Genomic DNA, 26,247 nt, shown 5'->3' on the forward strand with positions numbered 1-26,247 from the left:
AGCTTAATAGTTTTAGTTTTAAAATTTAAATAGTTGAACCTTAATGTTTTGAAAGGTTTCAAAACTTGCCCTCAAGTTTTGAATTTTAAAATTAATTAAAAGTCTTAATTGAAATTTTAAATTCTAAAACCCAAGTAATTTGAAAAGTTCAATTTACACCCTTATGGTTTTATTAATTAATTAAAGTATATAATTAAAAGAGATTTAATAAACCCATAAAGTTTTGGTTTACATTTAAATAAATTAAAAGTATAATTTGCTAAATTAGACCACCTAGTATTTTAAAAGTGTAAAATACACCTTATACTATATATATGTAGCATTAAAAGTCTAATATTATATATATATATATATATATATATATATATATATATATATATATATATATATATATATATATATATGAGTAAAGCATCGGTCTTACCGTTAGTAGGCCTCATTCACGAAGCTGGTCTATAAGGGGTGTTTAAGGAAATTGCCTATAAAATAGCGATTGAATGGGTATCCACTCTTACCCACCACACTCTTGACTAGTGGAGGGTCGTTAGCCGAACCGGTAGGATAGGACAGAAACCTTCCATTATAAGTATAATGAAGTACAAAGTAACTAAATGCTTTACAAATTCCCAAATCATAGTTACTTTAGGCAAAATGTGAAATTGTATGCTAATCCATGGAATTACACTTCGTACCCTTGTCAAATGTTAGTGGAGCATGTGTGGTTAACCGTCACACTAATTTGGGGATGACATTGGTAGCAAAGGGTGACTCGATGTTTGTCATAGATCAATGGAGCGTGTGTGGCTAACCGACACATTGATTAGGTGATAGTAACATTAAGTGCACCACGTGATTCGATCGTATGGTTATTCACACCTTATTTGTGATCCTCGGCATCCCAGTCACAAATAGTAGGGCATAATCAGGATTAAACATGCCATTGAAAAGTTCAATGAGTCTCAAAAGATCTAGGAGTTTCAATTCATTTAAAACTTAAACTTCCTTTTCGTTTTTCATGGTGGAAATTGGTAAATCGTCATTTACCTACCTTCAAATATTCTGCGACTAGATTACGACATCCCTTTTCTAGGTTGTAGAGTATTGTGTTGGATCCTATCCTCGATGTTTCATTTGGGTGTTACATCAAGGATTCCAATCAACTTAACTTGAATTTTCTCCCATTTTGTAGTTGTATGAATCTAACAATGGTCTTCCCAAATCCCATGGAATAAGTTTTCCAAATGAAGATGATATTCTACGATATGATCGAGGAACCAGAGATCATGCTTCACTCCCCCCACCTCCTCCTATTTTTCTCCCTGACCCACAAGTTCGAAGGCTTGAAAAGTTCAAGCTCACTCAAGCCCTATTGGCAATTAAGCATGAAGATGGAAAGTCTGTGTGTGCACACGTCTTAAAGATGAAGTCACACATTGATAGGTTAAGGATGTTGGGTGTCGATATCTCAGAGATGTTGGCTGTTGACTGGGTTCTTCAGTCATTTCCTGAATCATATAGTGAGTTCGTAAGAGAGTATTATATGATGGAACATGACGTGACCATCATTGATCTCACCTATTTGCTTACAGCTGCTGAATCAGCAATGATTTGGCGTGCTGGTCAAGCAAATTTGTCTGGTGAATCAAACTCCCAAACTTCAATGGACATTGAAAATGATGACATTGGAGATCCAGAAAAGGTAAACTCTGAGATAGTTCCTCGTGTCATTCCAAAGGAGTCGATTTGCTTTTATTGCCAAGAGAAGGGGCATTGGAGACGAAGCTACCCTATCTACCTGAGAGATCTAAGAGATGGGAGAGTCTAGTGTTATCACTCCTCTTCAGGTATGAAATCCACTATCTGACTCTTTTAAGTTCCTATTCTAGATTCTTAATTCATGATGTGATAAGATATCATTTTGATGTTTTGTAGGATCGAAGAAAAGAGAGGAGCTTAAGGGAAGAAGTGAGCTGAATCTAATCGTGAAGAAATGGATTTCGATCGCATTGCTTGAAGATTGGATTCTTGAGCTACTACTTGGAGTTAGAATAGATTTCTAAGAAATATGTAATAACATAGTTTTTCAATTGAATTGCATTGTAAGGACAAATTTTTCCACAATAAAATAAATTTTGATTTTATCTTATTTATTTATCCTTGCAACGGCGTGTATGAAAAATTGATGTTTGAAGGTTTCTATTATTAGCAATAATGAATTTAATTCTTAATTATGTTATTTGTGGAAATGTCGAGAATTTACCAAATAGGGAGAGTTTCTCATCGCCCAAGTTTCAATTGGACAGAAACTTGGAATCATACAACTTGGTTGTGTGATGAATGAAAAATTTCATATTTGGAAATGAGACTAATTTTTTGACAGAGTGTCAAGTGAAGGACTAGGAGATCGAGTATACAAGATTCTACATTGATCAAGTCCACCACAAGAGTGATAAAGATATTCGTCATGATTTACTAAAGTTTAGTAAATATGATTATACTTATAAGATTAAGTGTAATTTTGAGTTGATTGAAAAAGTTTCAATGAATAGCAGAACGAATAAGAAGAATCTAGTAGGCAAAAAGATAAAAGTTCTCCATTCTAAGAAGAAGGGAGAGTACCTTTTATTGTGTTTTATGATAAAGTCTTAATGATTAAGAACCATATCTGAATTGGTCCTCTAAGTCAGTCTTAGTACATTTGTATGTCTAAGAAGAGGAATCGAGAATTGTGGATATGGTTAAATCAAGAAGTCAATCATACTTCGTTCCAATATCGAATCTTAGAGTCATACTCCAAGATTGCAAATTGAGTGAAAAGTCTTTAGTAGGTTTATAACACTCAAAAAATGTGGAATTTGGAAAACTTTTCTTATTCTTGCACATTTGAAATTGGTATGTAGTGTTGTCTTGAATAAGACAAAGACCAACAAGGACCAATTATGTGAAGTTTTTTGTCTTGATAAGAACTACACTAACTCTTGAATATTTGTTTTGTCTAGGAAAGTTTCCTGACAAGAGAATCATATATGTCAAGAGGTTAGTGGGAGTTTTAATGATCTTGAAAAAGATTTCAAGAACAAATCAATAATAAACCTTGTCGATCATCACTAGCACACGACTTGAGGTTTACAACCTATCGTGTTGACATTATTTTGTTTCTGTGCCATTCCAATTGAGTAAATTATGTATCTGAGTTCTATGAGTTCTCATTTGAATGCATAAAGACAAAGAACGTTGATTGATGGAAAGTACATTGATATGTAAGGATAAGTTGCTAAGCTACTTGGAAGACATGCTGGGCACTCGTGTTACCATAAGGCAAGAAATCAAGATTAAGAAAGTTCAGTCCATATGAGATTGTATTTGTCGCAAACTTTGGTTTTGGAAAATTCACATGGATAGGAACTCACACATCATAAAATCTAAGTGTCATAAGATTCCCTCCTTCGTGAAAATGACTATGAGGAAATGCTTTCACTAAGAGAGATTTTAAGAAGATACAAATTGTGAGAATTGTATTCTCAGATTCGATTATGGTTACGACATCCCTTTCCATAGTTCAAATTGTGAGATTTGGCAATTAGTCTAACATTTGGGACTTATTGATATAAGTTCTGAATTGTTTAGACACACATATGAGCCGTCTAAGGCAAGGGTGTATAAGTTTAAGAAGCTTAGATAAAGGCTTATCGAAGCATCTGGTATTAGAAATATGAACTTCAGAAATTCAATAGGCATTGTTTTCTGGAAGTTCAACTGTTTTATGAATACATGTCAAAGCTAGTGGGAGCATAAGTGTTATGCTTATATATATGATAATAATCATCATGATAGTGGGAGCATAAGTGTTATGCTTGTATGATTATTATGGAAAGTATTGCAAGTTAGCAATATTAATTATAGAAAAACAAAGATTAAATTTGCAAAGTTGCATGGGTTGAAAAGTTGTTTTGCTATAATTAAGGGAGAGAATATTATACTTCGTTTCAAAATCTAAAGCTTAGATTGAGAAATTTTAATAAATATAGTCAAATGATACATAGTGTGTTCTCAAATTTCGATTATGATTACGGCATCCCTCTTCATAGTTCGAATTGTGAAAACGTAACACATAAAATATTATGGCAGAAGATTGATAAAGTATCATATCTTTATGTAAGACATTATGCATTGTGTCCCATACGCTTTGGATATAGGATCGATTGCAAATGCTATAATATTTGACCATTCTAAAATTTTCCAAATGTCTAGCGCATTAAGAGGGAAAAAGGACTAGAATCGGTTTTGACTAAAATAATTAAACAACTATCAAAGGACGACCCTAATTTCGCTGAGGATTGGTCGCTTGTGAGTAGTTGGAAGTATGGTATTGGATGGACCATATCGACATTATTACGAATAGATAAGATTCTATTAAGAATAAGTTGTCGTATCGAAAATATGGAAATGTTTCCATATTGGGAGTTGGATATTGAGAGTCTAGATTAGAAAATTTTATGCAAGAAGGATGTTCAAAGGAATGTACTTTGAATGTGAGACTTCACGTCTATGGAATTGTCTTGTAACAATTTCCGATAGAGTACTTTGTAATTTCATTGGCCAAGTCTTGGTGACTTTTGTGCTATGACTTTGCAAAAGGATTGTTGCATAAAATGTTAGAATCTAGCATATTCTAGTAGTGACAAGAACCTTGTGTTCTAACGCTAATGATAAGGATTGAGAATTGTGAAATGAGCATCATTGGAAAATTATTTAAATTGATCTATTTCACAAAGTAAGGACCATAGGAAACATAGTGTGCATGCTTGTGCATGGGATGGCTATTGTTGTAATTTGAGTAATAAGTTGATTTTCTGAAGCAGTAAACGATGAATAATGAGTAATCAATATGGTGTTTAAACAAAAGTGTTTTATTTACTCCCACAAGTTTTGGGCCATATAGGATTAAGTATTATAGTTGTGTTTCAGTTTGCATGTTTTGACTTCCAGAATAACTGGGTTATTCGAACCTCCACACTCGGTCATACGTTGGAAGTAGGTATGAAGGAAGACTATCATGAAGAGTCTGTAGATTGTCTGAAGAGTTTTAAACATAGCACAAGTTTGCTGCAGGGTTCATGAGTGCTTTGATAAGATTAAAGGATTGGATTAAACCCAAGCTCACAAGAATCACTTCATGGATTTTATCACGAGTGATTGTGAGTCGATAATATTGTATATTCTTGATACCGAGACGTGTGAGTTGTTATTTGCTGGTCGGTTACACATTATAATAAGTAAACGCACCAGTAACTTGGTGTTATAAAACTTATTGTTGTGTGTTCAATTCCTTTTACCCAAAGTGGGATAAAAGTGATATCTGTGGGCCCCTCGATGATTTAGTGATGACACTTAAGCGCTTGGCCAAGCCGAGACTAAGTTGATGTGTTTAATTGTAGTTTGTTGTCAGTCGTCATAAATCGGAAGTCGGGAAACAGTATAGAGAGAATGATTAAAATTCATGTCTTATGTCTATACGATATCTTGAGAATGGAGGAATATATGATACCTAATCTAAAGGACACGCGTATCTGATAATATCAGAGTTGACAACGGCTTTTGAAAGCTATGATTGCTGATCAGGTTCTGAAGTCATACAAAAAATAGCTATTAGACTTATCCAAGTGGGAGACTGTTGGATTAGTGTCTAAGTCCATAACTATTTTGGTATGTACTTGACCCGATTATGAGCATGGTCCTTTTGGGTTGCCTTCACCATAGCAATTTGTAGGATAAGTTAAGGAGAGAAAGGTTTAATTATGATTTATCAATATATTATGAGAAATCATATGGGAAAATCTTAGAAAAACCCAACATATTTTCACCAAATGCTTAAAAAAACCACTATATTATTTTTCTTAAATTCTTATTTAAGGTTTTCTGAGTTTAGAAAAACCTACTTTATTTTCATGAAAGGATTAAAAAAACCATTACATTATTTTTTTTAGTGCATTTAAACCCTCATATTTTTAATTTTTTTTTTTAATCTAATGAATTGTAACAATAGAAACGTTAAGAATCGAGTACCTAACATTTTTGGTTATCTAGGATTTACCGAGCTTAACGCCTTAAATGATACATTTTAAAAAATATAAGGGTTTTAACGTACAAAAAAAAATAATATAGTGGTTTTTTAAGACTTTGACGAAAATATGTTGGGTTTTTATAAGATTATCCCAAATCATATTGTAATATATTAAAGGAGAAACCATATTGTTTAATTAATATTAGTCAAGAATTAATTAAGAATTAATTTTGTGGCTAAAAGAGATTAATTAAACTTAGGGGACTGGATTTGATATTATTAGATAATTGCGATTGGGCTATGGATTACCTAAATAATACAGGTTGGACGAATTCTATGGGAAGCCCATAAGGAATTCGTCCAAGGGATATGTGAAAGGAGTCCATGGGTTGCTTAGGGCTTAAGCAGCCAGATTAGGGTTTCCTAGTTGTAAACCCTAATAGCCTACATGTATATAAAGGCTCCCTATGCACCAAAAACGTGGCTAACACTAGGATTAGGGTTTCCAGATGTTTTTGAGCGCCTCTTCTCTTCTCCTAATCATTCTTGTTGCTTAGTGGTGTTTGTGACTCCATTAGAGGTGCAACACTTGAGGCACTAAACTTTCTAAAGCCAAGGATTAGATTGTTATTGCTACATAACAATCAAAGGTTAGATCTAAACCCTATTTTCTGTTAATATGATTAATTGTATGCTAGATCTAGGGTTTATAGCTTTGGATATCCAATTGCATGTTCATTAGACAAATTAGATCCAAAAGCTATTAGGGTTTGCATGTACACCATAGGAATGATGTATTGCTCGAAACCCATCAGTTTCATCTCTATGTTAAATATAAAACATTATTTGCATGAAATATGGTTATCACTAGCTTTTAGACAAATATTTGTGATTTTATTAGTTTTGAGATGCAAAACTAACAAAAACAGAATATAGACTATGTTATATAATCATAAGAAAAGTTATGATTACAAAACTACAATGATCTTTTTATCAATATATGGTTTTTCCAACAAAAATAGCTATATTTTAGTTATTTCACCATTTTTGTGGGATACAACCCAAAATATGTTGTTTTGACCATACATTTTGAAGCTAGACCAAAAACACTGTTAAAAATGGGGCAAAAGTTCGAAATGGAATTTTTCATACTTATGTTAGATGTAAGTTTTATGACATAATCTTTTACAAACATCTAGACAAGATAACTACTAATAATTTATATAAATGATTATATAAATAGTCTTAACAAACAAACATAATAAACTATAATTGGTATAGTTTGGGAGTCACAAACACTACATTATCATTTTGGAAGAAACAAATAATTATTTAAAGGCATAATTATTTTTATCCTATGTGACCACTATGGAAGAGTAATGCATTCATTTACAAGAAAAAAGGGTTTTCAGTACACTATACGTAAACCGGTGAATACAATTTTGTGAGACATTTGGCTTCACCGTACCCACCAGAGTACACACTAAGTCCTGAATTATAACCATCGTCTTTTATAGGGAGAGTGTGACAGTTGTGTATAAATCTATACCGGATTGACAATCTTGCACCTAAGCTGTCAGCTACAGTTAGACCGGCCAGTCTAGGGTGACAAATGTCTACAATTTCGACGCCTGAAGAACGTCATAGCATGCCAACTAGTCATTAGCATGGTTATGATAACTCACATGGGGGTATTAACAATACATTTGGTTTACGGGGTTAACATACATTCAAGTAGTTTTATATAAAGATAAAACTTCATAATACTATTTTCCAGTACATCACTACTCACATTTTCAAGTCTTGGGTTAAGACTTACAACTCTTTTTTAAAGAAAGTATTGGATTTTCTAAAAGCACATTCTATCATTTTACAAGGAAAAGCTACCGATTTTTCTCTCATACAAAACGCTTATGAACTCACCAACTTAATTGTTGACACTTTTCAAAATCACTTGTATTCTCAGGAAATCAGTGAACAGGTAACCAAAAAGGTTTTTGAAGATGGAGCATATCAGCGTCACGTAATATATTATTGTCATTTGTATTTGGCATCAAACAAACAACGATTTGAATACAATGTAAAATTATTTTTTATCAATATGATGGTTGTAATGCTTTGATCACTACTATTCATTTGTTATGATACTGTACATGAAAGTCATCCACCCCTAGACGTTTCCGCCGTTCTAGTTTGGGGATGTGACAGGACAAGATAGCTAGATCTAGTCACTTAAAGCATAAATGTTCTATTTTTGAGGACTTACAAGAATCTAGGAGGTTGCTACAGCGAGGATGAGAGCTTGCTTGCAGATTCAAAGCTTACTTCTTCTTCTTCCTTTCTTTAATGGCTTCAAAAATACCAAAATAATGTTCAAACAAAGGAGGAAATGATTAGGGTTTTTAAAATATCAAAGAGGTTGATGGAGGCTGAGGGTGGGCAAACCCTAGCCTTATCATTCCTTTAAATATGGAGCAAAACACAGAAATAAGGTTTGTCATTTGCCAGCTGCCACACCATGGCCATATAATGTCACACTGTGGCGACCTTAAATGATCCCATGATTTTTCTTGAAGCACCATGTCGTGGCGCCTTCCCCCTACACTATGGCGACCTTAAATGCTTAAATGATTTAATTACCTCGGGATCTGGGTGTTACAATATAACAGGAACACTGAATCATAGAGAGTTAAATAATAAAAGAGTATTTAGTATGTTAGTATATCCCACATCAGTACGCCATGATCTTATAATCGGCCATATATGTTGGAGTTACCCTTCTCTCCGTAAAGGCTCTTTTAGAGAGACAATCTTGGGCTCCACATATATTTACATGGTATCAGAGTCGATGTCCTATACCACGTGGTTTCAACACATCCATATTTACATGATACCATGTAAATATATGCGGAGCCCCAAGACTGTCTCTCCAAAAGAGCCCTTGTGGAGAGAAGGGAAACTCCAACATATATATCCACTTATAAGATTGTGTCCCACCGATGTGGTATACACTAATACACCCCCTTAAAGTCAGAGATTCGATGAGGATAAACAGGGATGTGTTGAGCCACGAAGGTGCGAGACGCCGACTCTGATACCATGTAAATATATGTGGAGGCTACATTAGTGCAACACAGTCTTATAAGTAGTTATATATGTTGGAGTTTCCCTTATCTCCATAAGGGCTCTTTTGGAGAGACAATCTTAGGGCTCCATGTTGGTGATTTTAGTGTCACAATGTCATTTTATGTAATTGGAACTAACATGTGAGCTAAGGGGCTTCGTGATTTGTACCCTAATATATGTCGGGGTTTGTGCAGAGTGCACACTTGTATAAGATCAAATTAGAAGCCAGTTCGACGACAAGTCGGGGTCGGGGGTAGCGCCCTTAGCAGGGTCCAAGGGGCAGAGCCCCTGGCTAGGGTCCCGCTGACGGCCAACCCAAATTTTACATATAGAAACATAGTGGTAAAATGAAATTCTTGAGGGTGATTATGGCAAAACTAACGAAATTCGTTAGTTTTGGAAACCTTAAATCCTCATTAAATTCCGGATTTCCTGGCTTGCTTCCAAAGCATCCCATGACGACTAACCCTAAGAGGTAAACCCTAATCTCGTTTATTATATAAACGAGTCTTCTATTTGATAAGATACACACAATTATTAGCTCTCTTTTTCTTTTGACGAACATAGAATCCTTCTAGAAATTTGACTTACGATTTTTGTGCCGAGATTCGTAAGTGTCCTCTTGGATTATCCTAGACTGAATTTCTTGCAACCTAGGCATCTAGTAGAATTATCAGTTCGGAAAGTGTTCACACGATCCGAAGAATATCCAAATCTCCAACATAAACACTAATTCCTCCAACACTCCACATATATTTACATGGTATTAGAGTTAGTGTCTTGCACCCCCGTGGTTCAGCATATCCCTATTTATCCTTATCTAGCCTCCGACTCTGAGAGAAGTGTTAGTGAATCCCACATTGGTACAACATAGTCTTATAAGTTATATATGTTTGAGTTCCCTTGTCTCCATAATGACTCTTTTGGAGAGACAATATTGGGCTCCACATATATTTACATGGTATCAGAGTTTGCGTCCTGCACCCCCTTGGTTCAACACATCCCGTTTTATCTTTATTGAGTCTCCGACTCTTAAAGAAAATGTCAGTGTATTTCACATCGGTGCAACACGGTCTTATAAGTGACTATATATTTTGGAGTTCCTCTTTTCTCCACAAAAGCTCTTTTAAAGAGACAATCTTATGGATCCACATATATTTACATTACATAGTCCATATTTTCTTTCCAAAAAATTAACAAGTATTTCCTTTATTTCTTTCCCATATCATATTCATCTCCGAAGAGCAACCATGAGTCGATGAGGACTATATTTCGGATCCTATATGCATCGTATTTAAAAATACATAATTAGTTACCATCTTTTATATTTTACTTATAAAACCTGTTCTTTTATTATATATTTAGTCAACTAAAAGAGCTATTAACGAACAAAAAGAATATTTAATTTATAGAGATTTGGAGCCTTTTTAATTAGCTTGCTTCAACTTAAAAAAGAATCCTAAAATTGCGAGAGTTCTTGCATATACGTTATGCCAACCCTTCACAAGTAATTTACAACCCTCACTTATAATTAATGCATGCACAGAATTTGGATTTTATTCTCAAAATATTCATATAAGAGTGAAAAATCTTTGCAATATATGATATACTTTTTAGATTTAATATATATATATATATATATATATATATATATATATATATATATATATATATATATATATATATATATATATATATATATATATATATATATATATATATATATATACTAGTTTATAACCCGTAGGAACCACAGTTATAAAGTTAAATAAATTTTTATGCTAAAAATGCTAAATTATTAATCAATTATTTTAAATAAATTATTAATTAAGAGATTTTTTTGGTTATATAAAATTATTATCATTGATTTAAATAAATATGTGAAATTATAGTACTTTATAAATTATATTAATTTTATTTTAATGCTATTAATTTAATGTATATAAAGTGAGAAATTTAAAATTCATAATTTATAATTAATAGGTTGACAATTGACAAATAATAATTATAAGACATAACAGGATGACAAATGATAAAAGAAAAATAAAATATACATTCATTAAAAGATCTAATACATGTCAAAAATAATAAAATTATTCTTTTATTAGAATAAAAAGAAGATGCAATAAATCAAATCCATGAAGTCTCTGTTTCCAACTATACTTTTGTATCTCAAACAATGTTATAACTAATTTTATTTTAGTACTAGATTTTTGTTTTGATTTAAAATATAAAACTTATTATTTTTATTTTTTAACGGCATAAAAAAAAAAGCATTATAATATATTAATTTAAATATATCTATAGAAATCAACATATATTAGTTAACCATTCGAATCATTGTACGTAAAGCGGTAAAGGTGTGGAAATTATGATGATGGCTTGATATGGTAATGGAATTGTACCTTTTCCCACATTTTGTTATATATTTTTATTTCTTGTATCATGCTTTCATGCCTGAAAACCCAACAACTTGTTGGTCAAAAACTACTCAAAAACCACAATGAACACGATTATTAAAGAAATTAAAAAAGTAAATAATATTTCAAAACATTTGTTAACAATAAATTATAAATATAAAAATGATTTTTTTAACAAGTTGATAGCATTAAAACACTTCTATTTCTCTTCTTTATATACAAATACACTTCTTTTGCAATCCATTGTGAATGAAATTATTTTATTAATATTTTTCACTTGCCTTAAATTCTAATTGCAAACTCATACTCAATCTCCTTACAATGACCGCAGTGCCCTCTCCCCACCAAAATTCCACCACCCCAAATTTAGAAATGCCATACCACCACAAACAGTCACCACGCGCCACCGCCGTCGTCACCAACCGCTCATCTTTCTTCTCGCCAAAACTCTCCGTCTACCTTTGCTCAATCTGCGTTACCCTTTTCGTCGTCTTCCACATTCAAATCCTCCAAACTCCATTACCATCTTCACCTAATACCCTCTCCTTCCTCCATAACTGGCAAGAAAAACTGACAACCAACGACGACTCTCCTTCATCATGCGCTCCAGATCTCGAATCCATGGGCGATAAGCTTCGAGAATCCGTTACTTTCCTTCCATTGAAAGACCTCAGGTTCTCAAACGCCGCCCTCGTGGGCCACACATGGTTCATGAGCTCGCTCTACGACACACATGAAGAAGGTGAGGTTCAATACCAACAATTCCCTTCAAAGTCATCCGATGGCCGGATTCTCTGCATCAAGGGTCACGACAATCACGACGGATCATGGAACTACTATGCTCTAGCGTACCCTGGATTCCTACCCAAAAACGCCACCCTGGTCACCGGCCGGACGTTCGTATCCTACAACCACTACGATTTCAGTAACATCTGGCACGGATTATCATCCCTTTTCCCGTTCGTTGCGTGGCATTTAAAACACCAGTGCGCACTGCCCACTCGGTGGATTTTATACCACTGGGGTGAGGTTCGGACTGGAATGAGCCCGTGGTTGAATTCGCTTATGGAGGCGACGTTCGGTGGGGAAATGAACATTGAGAAGTTCGATGACGGCGGTGATGAGCAGTCGACGTTTTGTTATGAGGAGGCGGTGGTGATGAGGCATAACGAAGGTGGGATGTCGAGGGAGAGGAGGATGGAGGTTTATGATCTGATTCGATGTAAGGCGAGGTTGATGTGTGGTGCTGAAGTGGATCGTACCGACGGCGAGATTGGGTTGACGTTGTTGATGAGAACGGGGCCGAGATCGTTTAGAAATGAGACGGCGGTGGTGGAGATTTTTGAAAAGGAGTGTGAGAAGGTGGAGAACTGCCGTTTGAGGGTGGCGTATTCCAGTAATCTTACCATCTGTGAACAGGTTAGTATAAAATGTCTATTTTAACCTCCGAAAAATTGATTATCGATTGCATGAATATTTGTTGGCGAAAAATACAATTCGAAATTTTTAAACAAAAAGCACATCGGCAGAAATATATGACATGTCAACGTCATCCATCTTAGTGTAAAGTTATAACTTACAAGACCTGAAGCCTTAAGGTGTGTTCACAAAGAATCCCTCATTTTTTTGCTCCACGTCAGTTTTTCTCATAATTTTTGTTCACTCACTAAACGTCTAAACCGTATACCTGAGGTGTGTATGGAAATGATTTCATTTTTTTTTTATAAATATATATTTCATACAAATATTATATTAATTTTGTAGGATTTAAAAATCATGAATTTTAATATTCTTTTATAATTTTTTAATAAATATATAATTTAATAAATATTAAAAAACTAAAAAAAAAAACCTAACCAATCAAAACAGAAAAGAGAATGCGGGGTCTCTATCCCCCACTCCATTCCCGTATCTCCTTTCCCACAAGGACGGTGTGGTGTTCCAATGTACGGGAACACCTTCCACATTCCCTTCCCGCGACGCTTCGTTCGACCTAAGGTGTACAACCATAGTAGCGGAGTTACAAAGAATATTAAGGGTTGCTTAGAATTTTTTTAATCGTTTCACCATTACAAATAAATATTATCTTCGACGATAGGTTTTGTAATCCTTTGCCAAATAGATTTCGCTGACCGAATTACATTAGATTTATATTTATTAGGACTTACAACGGATTTTCAATACACCTGTGAGTGATTTTCGATACACCTGTGAGTGATTTTCGACGGATTTTAAGGAAATAAAGATTTGCACCTATAAAACTTGAGGAATTGTTTTCCCACATCGGGACACCTAGTTTGTTCGTCCCTATATATAACACCTTCACACAAAAGAGTTTGACATCTTAGGATTACATGATTATATTATCACCGTTTCAAACAATTTACTCTATAAAATACCTACCACTCTAATATTTTACCATCCAAAATACTCTTAATTTTTTTTAATTTAAAAATAATATTAATATAGAGAAAGGTAGAGAGAAAAAAAACTAAACAATGAAAGAGAATACTTTGAGGTTCTTTAGTCACTGCAGAGTCTATATGACTAATGTCATAAAAACCCTTACGTTTTCAGGGTTTTGCCCAAAGTTGAATTTTATGTCCGTTTTTATCCTAACATTTTCCAAAAAAAGTTCGGTTTTACCTTTTTACCGGTGATAATAGGTTACCATTATATTAACTTTGCAAAAAAACCCTTAAGTTTATAGGTTTTTTTTTTTTTTTTTTTTTTTTTTTTTTTTTTTTTTTTTGCGTTTTTACCCTTAAGTTTATAATTATTTAACACTTTTACCGTATGTATTTTTTTTTTCATATTATACGTATTCAATCAGAAAAATCATATTTATAAACGAAAAAAATTTAATTAAATACTATATTTACATTTTTTAATGTTAATTATATATATATATATATATATATATATATATATATATATATATATATATATATATATATATATATATATATATATATATATATATATATATATGTGTGTGTGTGTGTGTGTGTGTGTGTGTGAGTTTTTTTTCTTGGATAAACCATTTAAGATGTAAAAAAACAAATTAATATGTTTTTAGAACTACAAATACGTATTTTTATGTATTTAAAAATATACATATCAATAAAAAAAACTTGTTCATTTATAAACATATTTATACAAGTATATACATATATTTTTAGAAGTGTAAATATGTATTTTGATATATGTTTTTTTTAAAGTATAAATATATTTTTAGAAGTATAGATACATATTAATATATAAAAATATAAAAATATATATTTATACTTCTAAAAACTATATCTATAAAACAGATATTCATAATTCTAAAAATATTATTTATCTTTTTAAATGGTATAACCTTACAAAAACACAAATACATACAATCAAACAAATATATATATATATATATATATATATATATATATATATATATATATATATATATATATATATAACATTAAAAAATATAAATACAATATTTAATTAAATATTTTTTCATACATAAATACAATTTTTCTGCATTAATATTTATATTATGAAAAAAAATATACTTAGGGTAAAAGTGTAAAAAAAAATTATAAAGTTAAGGGTAAAAACACAAAAAAAATGGTAAACTTAAGGGGTTTTTTTTGCGAATTTAATATAATGGTAATCTGGAAAACCTGTCATCACCGGTAAAAGGGTAAAAGCGAACATTTTTTCGAAAATGTTTGGGTAAAAACGAACATAAATTTCAACTTTGGGCAAAACCGACAAAACCCTAAAAACTTAAGGGTTTTTATGACATTAAGCCAGTATATACTTAACATAAGGTGGGAATGATGTTCATAAGTTATAACACACTCCACGTTAGGATAACTCATGGTGTGTTAGCACCACATTACATAACATAATATTTTAGGTATAGCACGTTAGTTTTTTGAAATTATCCCACATCAACTTTGGCAATTGTGGCTCGTATTATTAAAATAACAATATTCTTATAATCCATTGACACATAAACAACTAATTTATAATTGTTAACGAATATTATAATTGTAATATATATATAAATATATATATATATATATATATATATATATATATATATATATATATATATATATATATATATATATATATATATATATATATATATATATATATATATATATATATAGATATATATATTCACTTAAATAATTTATATGTTTGGTAGAATCGCATACTTTCCTTTTGTTTCAAAAAATAATAGTATTAGTTCTTAGCAAGGTTCCAAATAAGGATAGACATGATTTGACGGTAATGTCAAACCTCAAGTTTTTACAAGCCATGATGCATCATGTCGTTTGTAAGGCGTGACTTAATACGAGAATTTTGTATATAATTAATATATATATATATATATATATATATATATATATATATATATATATATATATATATATATAAATTATAGTAGAATATAAAAGTAAATTATAGTAGAATATATATATATATATATATATATATATATATATATATATATATATATATATATATATATATATATAGACGATAGACGATATTTTGTTAAAACATGGAGACATATACAAGCCTTTGAACCATAATATGCCACTACGAAACCACGACGAGCTTTTTAGAACCTTAGTTTTTAGTCGATATAAGAAAACTACTTTACCATTTGTTATATATATATATATATATATATATATATATATATATATATATATATATATATATATATATATATATATATATATATATATATATATATATATATATATATATATATTATCTAATTTTACAAGTTTAAATAATATAAAACTAACAAAGGGACCATCTCATCCTACACACCCTGCAAAAGACTATTGGATTTAGGTGTTCGATGATGTGTGTGTTGGAGAGGAAATAGATGGAGGGAGACGGTGATATGAATCATGGCACTAATAGGAACACAGAGTGAAAAGGACACCTATTTGGACATACAAATGATAGGTTAAGTCGGATGTGTTAGAATTTCTTACGTTTCTACTATCCATTTGAAATGATGACAAGTGTCTAAAAATATAATTAATTTTATTAAGATTTAACACTTGTTATTTTTTCACATGAGTATTAAGATAAGTAGAACAAAAGGCGAAGGATATTTAATTTCTCTTTTAAAATAAATCTAAAACCAAAACCATAACGTTTTGTACAAAAGGTTTTGTAGCCTAGCTCATGTCATCTGTGATAATTGTTCATCTCCAAGTTGTTAAAAGTTCAAGTTACATTCCGAACAAAATGAATAAATTTAAGAGTAAGTGGTGGTATATATGTGTAAACACTTCAATTTTGTTTTTCCTATTTGTCTTGATAAAAGTTTTAATATTTAAATAAAAAATATTGATTAAAATACTCCTAAGTGCATTGGGTATGGGTCGAATGTTATAACACCAAAAATTGATACATTACATGACAACACAACAATAATTAGAAGTGGGGATGATGTGCATTCGTTATAACTTGTTAAGAGATAGAGAGAAAAGAAGAGAATAAAAGATTTAATTGGATGAATTTTCCGTTGCAGACTTTCAGCTTGTTGTCGTTATCACGAGAATTGCCTTAACAAGATTTGGGGGTGGTATTTTTGATGTTATCACAACGTTATGGGCATGCCACATCAGTCTTAACGGCGTTGTGGTGCTCCATACCACTTTCCCTAACATTCACACACATATATATATATATATATATATATATATATATATATATATATATATATATATATATATATATATATATATATATTAAAGATGAGCAACATTTTGAATAGTGAACCTGGGTCTTTTTTGGCGGAAATGGTCCTCTGTGTATATATATGTTTAAATTTCGTCTTTAGGGTTGTTTTCTGTGGACACGTGTTGCTTTTGCCTTCGCTCTTTCTTCTTTACCTTATCTCTATCGGTCTCCAGATCTTTCCATTTCTCCTCTAAGGTCTGCTTCTATCTCTTTTCTTCACCCGCCTTTCTCCCAAATCTAGGAACCATCGACACTCCATCGGCAAAAATTATCAATCACATTCACCTCCACGTTCACCCCCAAAAGCTGAACCATCGGCGATCTCCGACGTGATCCCACCTGTCGCTGTCGATTCCATCTGCGCTCCGGACTCCAATGTATAGCCACGTCATCGGTTCTTCACTTCTCGGTCTTGAATCAGTGATTTATCGCATTATAATGATATGTGATTATATTTTAGAAACAACATAATTGAGTAAAAGTAAAAAAATGATATATAAGATTATACGTGAGGTTCGCGATTTATAGATATTTTTGCTTATTTGTTTTTGAACGGCAAAAAACTATATATAAAAATCCAACACGCAAATGTTGGTTTTTATATAAATAATTAAAATATATAATTAATAATGTAAAATAAATATTCTAAATGTACCTTTGATTGTATTTGAAGGAATAATAGAATTTACCAGTCGTTATTTTAATTTTAAAAGATTAACCTTACTTCAAAAGGGTTCATCAATGAAGACCCATCATTTTCAAAAACCCCAATTTTTTATTCTAAATTGTTACAAATTTCAACGCTTCTCATAGATAACTTTATCATGAAGCACTTTGACAAGTATTTATTACTCATAAATATCGGGATAAATACAAATTTAACAAAATGATTTTTAAAAATTAGCGTAAACAGTGGCAGACGCAGACTATTTTAGTAGGGGTGTCCCTCATACTTCAAGCAGGTGCACCTAATAGAAAAAATTAATTTTTTTTTTTTTTTTTTACATTACGAGCCGGAAATTGAGTAGTGGTCTGGGACCCCAAATTCTCCACATAGGTCAGCCACTGAGCGTAAATGATCTCACATTTTTGTATTTATCAAAATAAAATAACCATAAATTCAAATCTGAAATATGTATGTTTAGATTTTAGAAATAGAAAAATTGGATAATTGCATTATATTCTCGAAGTTAAATGGTTGTTTTATAATCATCTCTATATATTTTGTAAAATTATGTATAAAATATCTAATGTTTGGTTCTGAACGAATAATACAGGTAAAGTTGATGGGATTAACAGACATATTAGTTTCACCACACGGCGCACAACTGACTAATATCTTCTTAATGGATAGAAACAGTAGTGTGATGGAGCTTTACCCAAAGGGTTGGCTCAAATTAGCCGGTGTCGGTCAATTTGTCTACAAATGGATAGCTAGTTGGTCTGGGATGAAATATGAAGGGTCATGGCGAGACACAGATGGCGAAAAGTGTCCCTTCCCTGATGATGATCGTCGTTGTATGTCCATCTATAAGAATGGTAGAATTGGATACAACTCGACTTATTTTCGTGAATGGACATCCAAGGTTCTTAATGAAGTTAAAATCAGAAAATTTGAAGAGGCCTCAAAAGGAATCATAATTCCTACCAAGTGTGCTTGTAGCTAATATGTACAATTTTCAATACATAAATTATAAGTTCTTTTAACATCATTGTTTTGAATTTGAGCATTCATGCTTTGAGGAAAGTGTATACTATTTTTCAAAAAACTTAGTGGTATGCTTTTAATGGCGCAGGAAGATTTGGTTAGTAAACAAAGTATCGTATCACATGATTTCATATATTAATTTCAAAACAATTAAAATTATGTAGCTTAAATGACTGAAATATTTATGGAATGATTACATATGGAAAAGAGTTTATGTTGTGCAAAGTTGTTCTATGAATTGATTCGTAGCATGCGTTTGTTGTGAAAGTGAATTGCAATAAAAGATTCACAAGCTATGGGGTACTCTATGCAAGAGTGCGAGTCCAACATTTACGAAATTATTATGAAACATGGAGGTTGTGGATGTCAATGAATTTTTTTTCATTGAATATTCATGTACACAAACTGGATAAAAGGACTTGGGTGAGAAAGTTATGTATGATAATTGTATTACCTTTCTTTCAATTCAGGAAACCAACTTATAGCCTCTTGATGTGGTTTCTATTAGATACATGTCGGGAAATGTTTATTATGATTTTGCTAGTAGTTCTTCGCGAGTTCGCTCCGGTAGATTTCAGTTATATACTTATTAGGTTTAAACTCATGTATTACACGGTTGCTAAATTATAAAAACATATTCTATTTTTTAAAATCATAGTTTTGTACGGTGCTGCTTTGACAACAAATATTGAAATAACATACAAGTTAAAACTTATTACTCAATAAACTTGGGGGTTGTTTGTTTGCCTCTTAATTGGCTCTAAAAAATGCAGATTCAGTCCATTTGTTAGTATCTTATTTTCTGCCTCTTAATATTTCAAAAGCCTCTTAATATTTCGGACATGAGATTGTATTTGAAAAAGAAAAAAGGCGTGTATTCTTATTTTGCCCTAAGCGACTTCCCTCTTCTCTTTTCTATTTCATACGACCGACCCCTCTTCCCTCCCAACACACTACGATTACCTGTAATCTTTTGCCGCCATACGCTCCACCTCCGTCAGCCGCTACCATCGCTGCCCTTCGGAACTCCGGCGCCACCCTCCCATACCTTCGGTGCCAGCCTCCCACGCATACGGCGCCACTGTCGCACATCAGAGGTCGGCTTCATGTATGTATCGTTTTTTATTTTTTCCTTTTTCTCTCCCCAAATACGATGAAATCCACGATTTCTGGGAGAAATCAATGTTTTCTTGCTGAAATCGATAATGAATCTGTAATTCTTGCTGGCATCTGGTATTTTTTTGCTGAAATCACCATTGTCAAATGTGTCGTTCACACAAATTGCTCCAATGTTCTGTTTTACTTAAATTGTTTTCAGGAAGTATGTTTTTATTTAAAGTGACACTAAATTGACATAAAGATTGATGCTTTTAATTTGGAATTGAGGAATTTTGATTACATATCCTTTGAGCAGAGATGGCAAATGCAATACCATGGCTGTTTTGGTCATTTTTTCCCGAAATAACTTTTCTTGATGTATTAATGTTGAAATCTGATGTGGTAATGTATGGGCACGAAAATCTGATCTGATGCTTATTATTATTATTATTTTTTTTCAAAATCACAACTCATATCATATGTGCTGATGTGCTTGTAGGGTTTAATTGGATTTCAATATAATTTTTAGGATTTGAAAATATTTATGTTTTATTTGGATTTGTGTTCATTTTGATGTATGTTCAATTTGGATTTTATATGATGTTTAGGTTTTTTTGAATAATTATTTAAGAAATTGTTTGGGTTTTATATAAACAAACATTTGAATTCACTAAAAAATAATACAGAAGGTTAATTTGGTTGGTTAATATTGTAGTTTATACAAGTGATAACAATTGGAGATTTTGATAAATGATCGATTCTAGTAACATACTTTGAAAAGTTGGTGATGGATTTGATATGCAGTTTCTATATATATGTTTAAAGTGTTTATTTGTTTCCTTGTTGAATTTGGATTTGTAGGTTGCAACATACTTTGAAAAGTCGGTTGCAAGTTTGTTATCATTTATATCTCAACATTCAATGTCAAATATTTTGTTTTTTAACTTTGAAAACCTTAAGATGTAAAAAATGATGTTATTTTTGTAAATATATATCTCAAAAAGATCATTATAAACTATTGAAGATAAATTTTAATTTATGTTAATTTGGATTTTATATGGTGTTATATATATATATATATATATATATATATATATATATATATATATATATATATATATTCAGCAAAAAATAATAAAAAAGGGTATAATGGTCATTTTGATAATTCAACACAACAATTCAAAGGTTCCAACCAATCAACATTTTAAAAATTCAGATCTTAAAAATTCAGATCCTGCCAAACAGCCACTTAGTTGTGTCTTTGTCTTTATCCAATGGTGCTTGAATTAAAAACCATTTGCAAAAGTCTATAAGCAATTAAGATTGAAATGACACTTTATGTGATACGCACTATACTTGGTTACATATACAATAAATTAACCCTTATCCTATTTCATAACTCGAAAACCAGGACCGACCTTCTTTTATGATATGTACACAAATTAATCAGATGAAGGTTGAAAGTCTAAAATCTATGTCAAACATAGATTGATATATTAGACATTAAATCTATTATGCCTTTTACCGAAAACATACATGAACCAAAAAACTGACAAACTTCATTTCTTTTGCAAACTTGATTTAGCCAAAATATCCATCTCATTATCTTCTCCAATTTGCCTATTTTGCCACTGAGATGTGGCAGAAGAAAAGTTTACCCCCAACAAATATACAAACATGTAGTTTAGCTCCACCAACACTACTAATTACACCAAAAACATTGCAAATTCAGCTTCAAGATATGAAGAGGGGCAAAAATGTCCTTTGGCTCCACTACCTAAGGGTAAGCCCATCTTGTAAAAGTTGACAACAAAAAATACAAGTAAAATATGATGTGCAAATGTAAGATAACGTGTCTTTTTTGTTATGTAGATTCAAAGTCTCTCCAACCTATGTTGGAACATGCTCTACACATGATCAAACATGCACTAATATTCACAGTAAAAGAAAGAACATGCAATCGGAAGATAGGACAACTTTCTATGTATTGCTCTGCTCATTCATGTGATAGTTACTTAACCTTTAAATGCAAAATAAAATAAAATAAAATATAGTGAAATTTAGTAAAAGATGACAATTTCCCATCTTTTGGTGACGGAAATAAGAATGAAAGAAAGTAGTTGAAGTAACACTTAAAAAGTAAAATTTCCTATGCATAACCTATTGTATTGTCTGAGAAGTTGTTAGGTAGTCAACATGGACTACTTCTTCAAAAACATTGTAAAATTCTAACTAATTTTATATTGGGCTAATGTCATAAAAACCCTCAAGTTTTTAGGGTTTTGTCGGTTTTGCCCAAAGTTGAATTTTATGTTTGTTTTTATCCTAACATTTTCCAAAAAGTGTTCGGTTTTACCCTTTTACCGGTGATAACAGGTTACCATTATATTAACTTCGCAAAAAACAAAAACCCTTAAGTTTACAGTTTTTTTACGTTTTTGCCCTTAAGTTTATAATTTTTTTTACACTTTTACCCTATGTATTTTTTTTTATATTATACGTATTCAAGCAGAAAAATCATATGAATATGTATATTATGCAAAAAATATACTTAGGGTAAAAGTGTAAAAAAAATTATAAACTTAAGGGTAAAAATGCAAAAAATGGTAAACTTAAGGGTTTTTTTTTGCGAATTTAGTATAATGGTAACCTAGAAAACCTGTTATCACTGGCAAAAGGGTAAAAACGAACATTTTTCGAAAATGTTTGGGTAAAAACGAACATAAAGTTCAACTTTGGGCAAAACCGACAAAATCTTGAAAACTTGATGGTTTTTATGACATTAACCCTTTTTTATTTACATATATTAAATATTTTAAAAATCTCTTAGGTATATTTTACTATTAAAACAAAATAATATGATATTTCTGATAAAAAAAACATTATCATTAAGATTTAAATAAGTAAAAATAGGGTTAATGTCGATATCAATAATTGACCTATTATATTTGGAGAAAATTATAAAAATAGCCAATTTTCTCCATTACTTTGTAGAAAATAGCCAAAACAACCAACATTAAAAAAATAACCATCTAAATCACAGATGGATTAAGCTCGTCTACGATTTCGCCCATTGATCTGCGAATATACAAGTTGGTAAAGTACGGATGCGCATTATGAGTTGTACGTTCACAAATAATTTTATTATTTTTTTTAGTTTTTTTTCCCGGTAAAAATACCCTCACGCCTTACTAAAATCACAGATGAAATTAGTTTATTTGTGATTTTCTCTGAAGTTCATATGTGATTTTGTGCAATTTTATTTATTTATTATTTTGATTACGAAATTGATAGGGTTTGACTATGAAACAACCTTATTATATATAATGTCTTGAAAAAAAGTATCACTTTAGTTGTTATTTCTTTGGAAAATTTGTTTAAAACCTCTCTAATAAAATGAATGAATATTTTGTTTGCGTTGTAACCGGTGGGAGGTGGAAAGTTGTGGAAACAAATCTTGAATATGTATGTTCACAGGGAGGTATTTCTGAATTCGTTTTGATATTTTTTTTAGTATATTAGTTATAATGATTTTATATCTTTGGTGAAAATGAAAACCGGTTTGTTAGACAAATATAAAATTAGTCTTCATTTCCATCATCCTGAATTGAATCATTTTATAGCTATGTTGATGACATTGGTGTTAGAATGTTGATCAACGTAATCAAATTAGTTGGAGGAAGGTATGTGAAAGTGTTTTGTGGTGGTGATGAAGGTGATGCGGTTACGGAGGATGGCGAGAGAGGAAGTAAGCTGGTTGCTAACTTATGCAGCGATAAATGGAGCAACAGCCCAATAGATACTTTCATGACTCCTAGTGTACCTCAGTTTCATCGTGTTGCTGAAAATGTTAATGTGAGGTGTTCACCTATTCACTATGTGGATGCTAAAAATTACAAGTACATTGGTGATGATGATGTTGATACATATCTTAACAACGTGGGCGGTTGTTATGTTGACGTTCCCCAACTAGAAGTTAAAGTTACGAATAGGGGTGGAATAGATAATAGTAAAAAGAAAAAAGTTATGATTCAGAAAGATGAAAATCTACATGGTTACGGGGATTTTGTTGATGTTGTTGATGTAGCTTTAGATATAACTGACTTAGAAAGCAATTTTGATGGAGATGAGTTGGGTGATGAATGTAAAGCTAAGTTTCCCGATAACATATTTTACGATATGTCCCCTTTACTAACATGTCCAGTTGATGTTAATAAAGATATCCCATCACAGATGGTAGACCTCAATCAAAAGATTGAATGTATTCGTATATTTAATAACAAAGACCTTCTAAAATGGACGATTGGGAAAAAATGTCTTCAAGAAGGTTTTTAGACGAAGACAAGTAGACCGACCAAATCAAAGTATGAGGTTGTATGTGTTAGGAAAATTTGTTCTTGGTTACTAAGAGCAAAAGGAATTAAAATTTTGGCGGACTTTTCCAAGTAAATAAATTTGTTGACGTACACACATGTTCTTCAACAATGTTGCAACCTAATCATCGACAAGCAAGCAAACATGTTTTGGCTGAATATCTTGTTGATGTTTTGGCTGAAGATTATAGTAAAGTATATCAGGGACAAGATATTATTAACGATATGAATGCTCAGTTGAAAATCAGTATCTCATACCATCAGTCTTGGTGTGCGAAGCAATATGCACTGTTGTTGTTAAGGGGTACGAAAGAGGATTCTTTTACCAAACTTTCGGCTTATTTCCGCAATTTGGTCAAACATAATCCCGACATGGTGACACATATTCAAACATATGGTGATGATCGATCACAGGGAACTATAGGGGTTGAAAATGTTTCTAGTGAGGAGTCAAAATGGTATGAGTCTGTAAGGAGTCAAAATCCAAATGATTTCGACTCTCTATGTATTTGTAAGGCACTGTTTGTATTCGAAGCTAGAATGTTTAGTCCTTGTATTTTTTGTTGAGTCTATTGTACCTTATAAATAGGGTAAGTACTAGAGTAGAGGGTAACTTTTGTGTTCTTCCGATTGTAAAACAATCTCGATATCAGACTTAATACAAGCCAACTAGATTATATTTACATCATGTGTTCTTAAGTGTTCTTCTTGAATTGATTGTGTTTGTAATCAAACCTAGCACACATCAATTGGTATCAGAGCAGGATTTATCCAATCTATTGAAGTTTTCTCTGTTTTTTCATTTTTTTTTGTATCATTTGTTCTGATTCAAAATATTCCACAATTTGAATCAGAAAACTTGTTTCAATTGATTGTTTTGTTTTGATTTTGCACTCTTTGTGTTAGATCTATTGATTATTGATCAATATTTGTTTGATTATCCTTTCATATATCTCTTTTTGAATCTAAAATCTCATTCATCTGTACAATAATGGCGAACTTTAACTTGAACACTATGTCGAGTTTCTCACACTTGCTCGGATCATCAACTATGATTCCAATGCTTATTCCAAAATACTACGAACAGTGGACCGACAGAATGGATGACTATCTGAATGGAATAGATGAAGATATTTGGAGATCAGTCAAAAGTGGTAATTTTCGTACCGACATGCTTGAAAATGTTGGAACCATTGGTTCTTCTGCTGATATGATTTTGCAAAGGGACAAAATGGAGGCGAATGACAAGAAATGTCTACATGAACTACTCTTCCACCAACAGTTTACAATTACGTCCGAAGTTGTAAAACTGCAAAGGAGATTTAGGACACCTTGAAAGAAAAATATCAAGGCAATGAGAAGACGAAGAAAAGTTTTGTGAAGCAGTGTTTGTTGGAACTGGCTGAGTCCAAACAAAAGGACAATGAATCAATTGAGTCTTTCTATGATCGTTTGAACGAACTGATATTCAAATGTCTCAATACGGTGTTACTCGTTCGTCTTTGGAGTTCAATCTTACTTTTCTGATGGGATTGAAAAAAGAGTGGAGAAACATTACCCTCATGAACAAAACTCAAGAAAGTTTCGATGGTTATTCGTTGGCGAGTCTGTATAATGTTTTGAAAGCTCATGAAAATGAGATAAATGAAATTGCTAAAGAAGGAAAGTTAAGTTTGGGAGGACCATTGGCAC

General features: G+C 31.8%; 1 protein-coding gene across 1 annotated transcript; it reads left to right on the forward strand.

Moving 5' to 3' along the window:
- The first annotated feature begins 11,795 nt into the window (after positions 1–11,795).
- Positions 11,796–19,254, forward strand: LOC111913259 (uncharacterized). The gene is made up of 2 exons (XM_023908976.3): positions 11,796–13,029; positions 18,654–19,254. The coding sequence occupies exons 1-2, from the start codon at positions 11,932–11,934 to the stop codon at positions 19,041–19,043; spliced, it is 1,488 nt and encodes a 495-aa protein (XP_023764744.1). The 5' UTR covers positions 11,796–11,931; the 3' UTR covers positions 19,044–19,254.
- Positions 19,255–26,247: the final 6,993 nt, after the last annotated feature.

This window comes from Lactuca sativa, chromosome 5 (assembly GCF_002870075.4).
Source record: "Lactuca sativa cultivar Salinas chromosome 5, Lsat_Salinas_v11, whole genome shotgun sequence".
NCBI classification, from domain to species: Eukaryota; Viridiplantae; Streptophyta; class Magnoliopsida; order Asterales; family Asteraceae; genus Lactuca; species Lactuca sativa.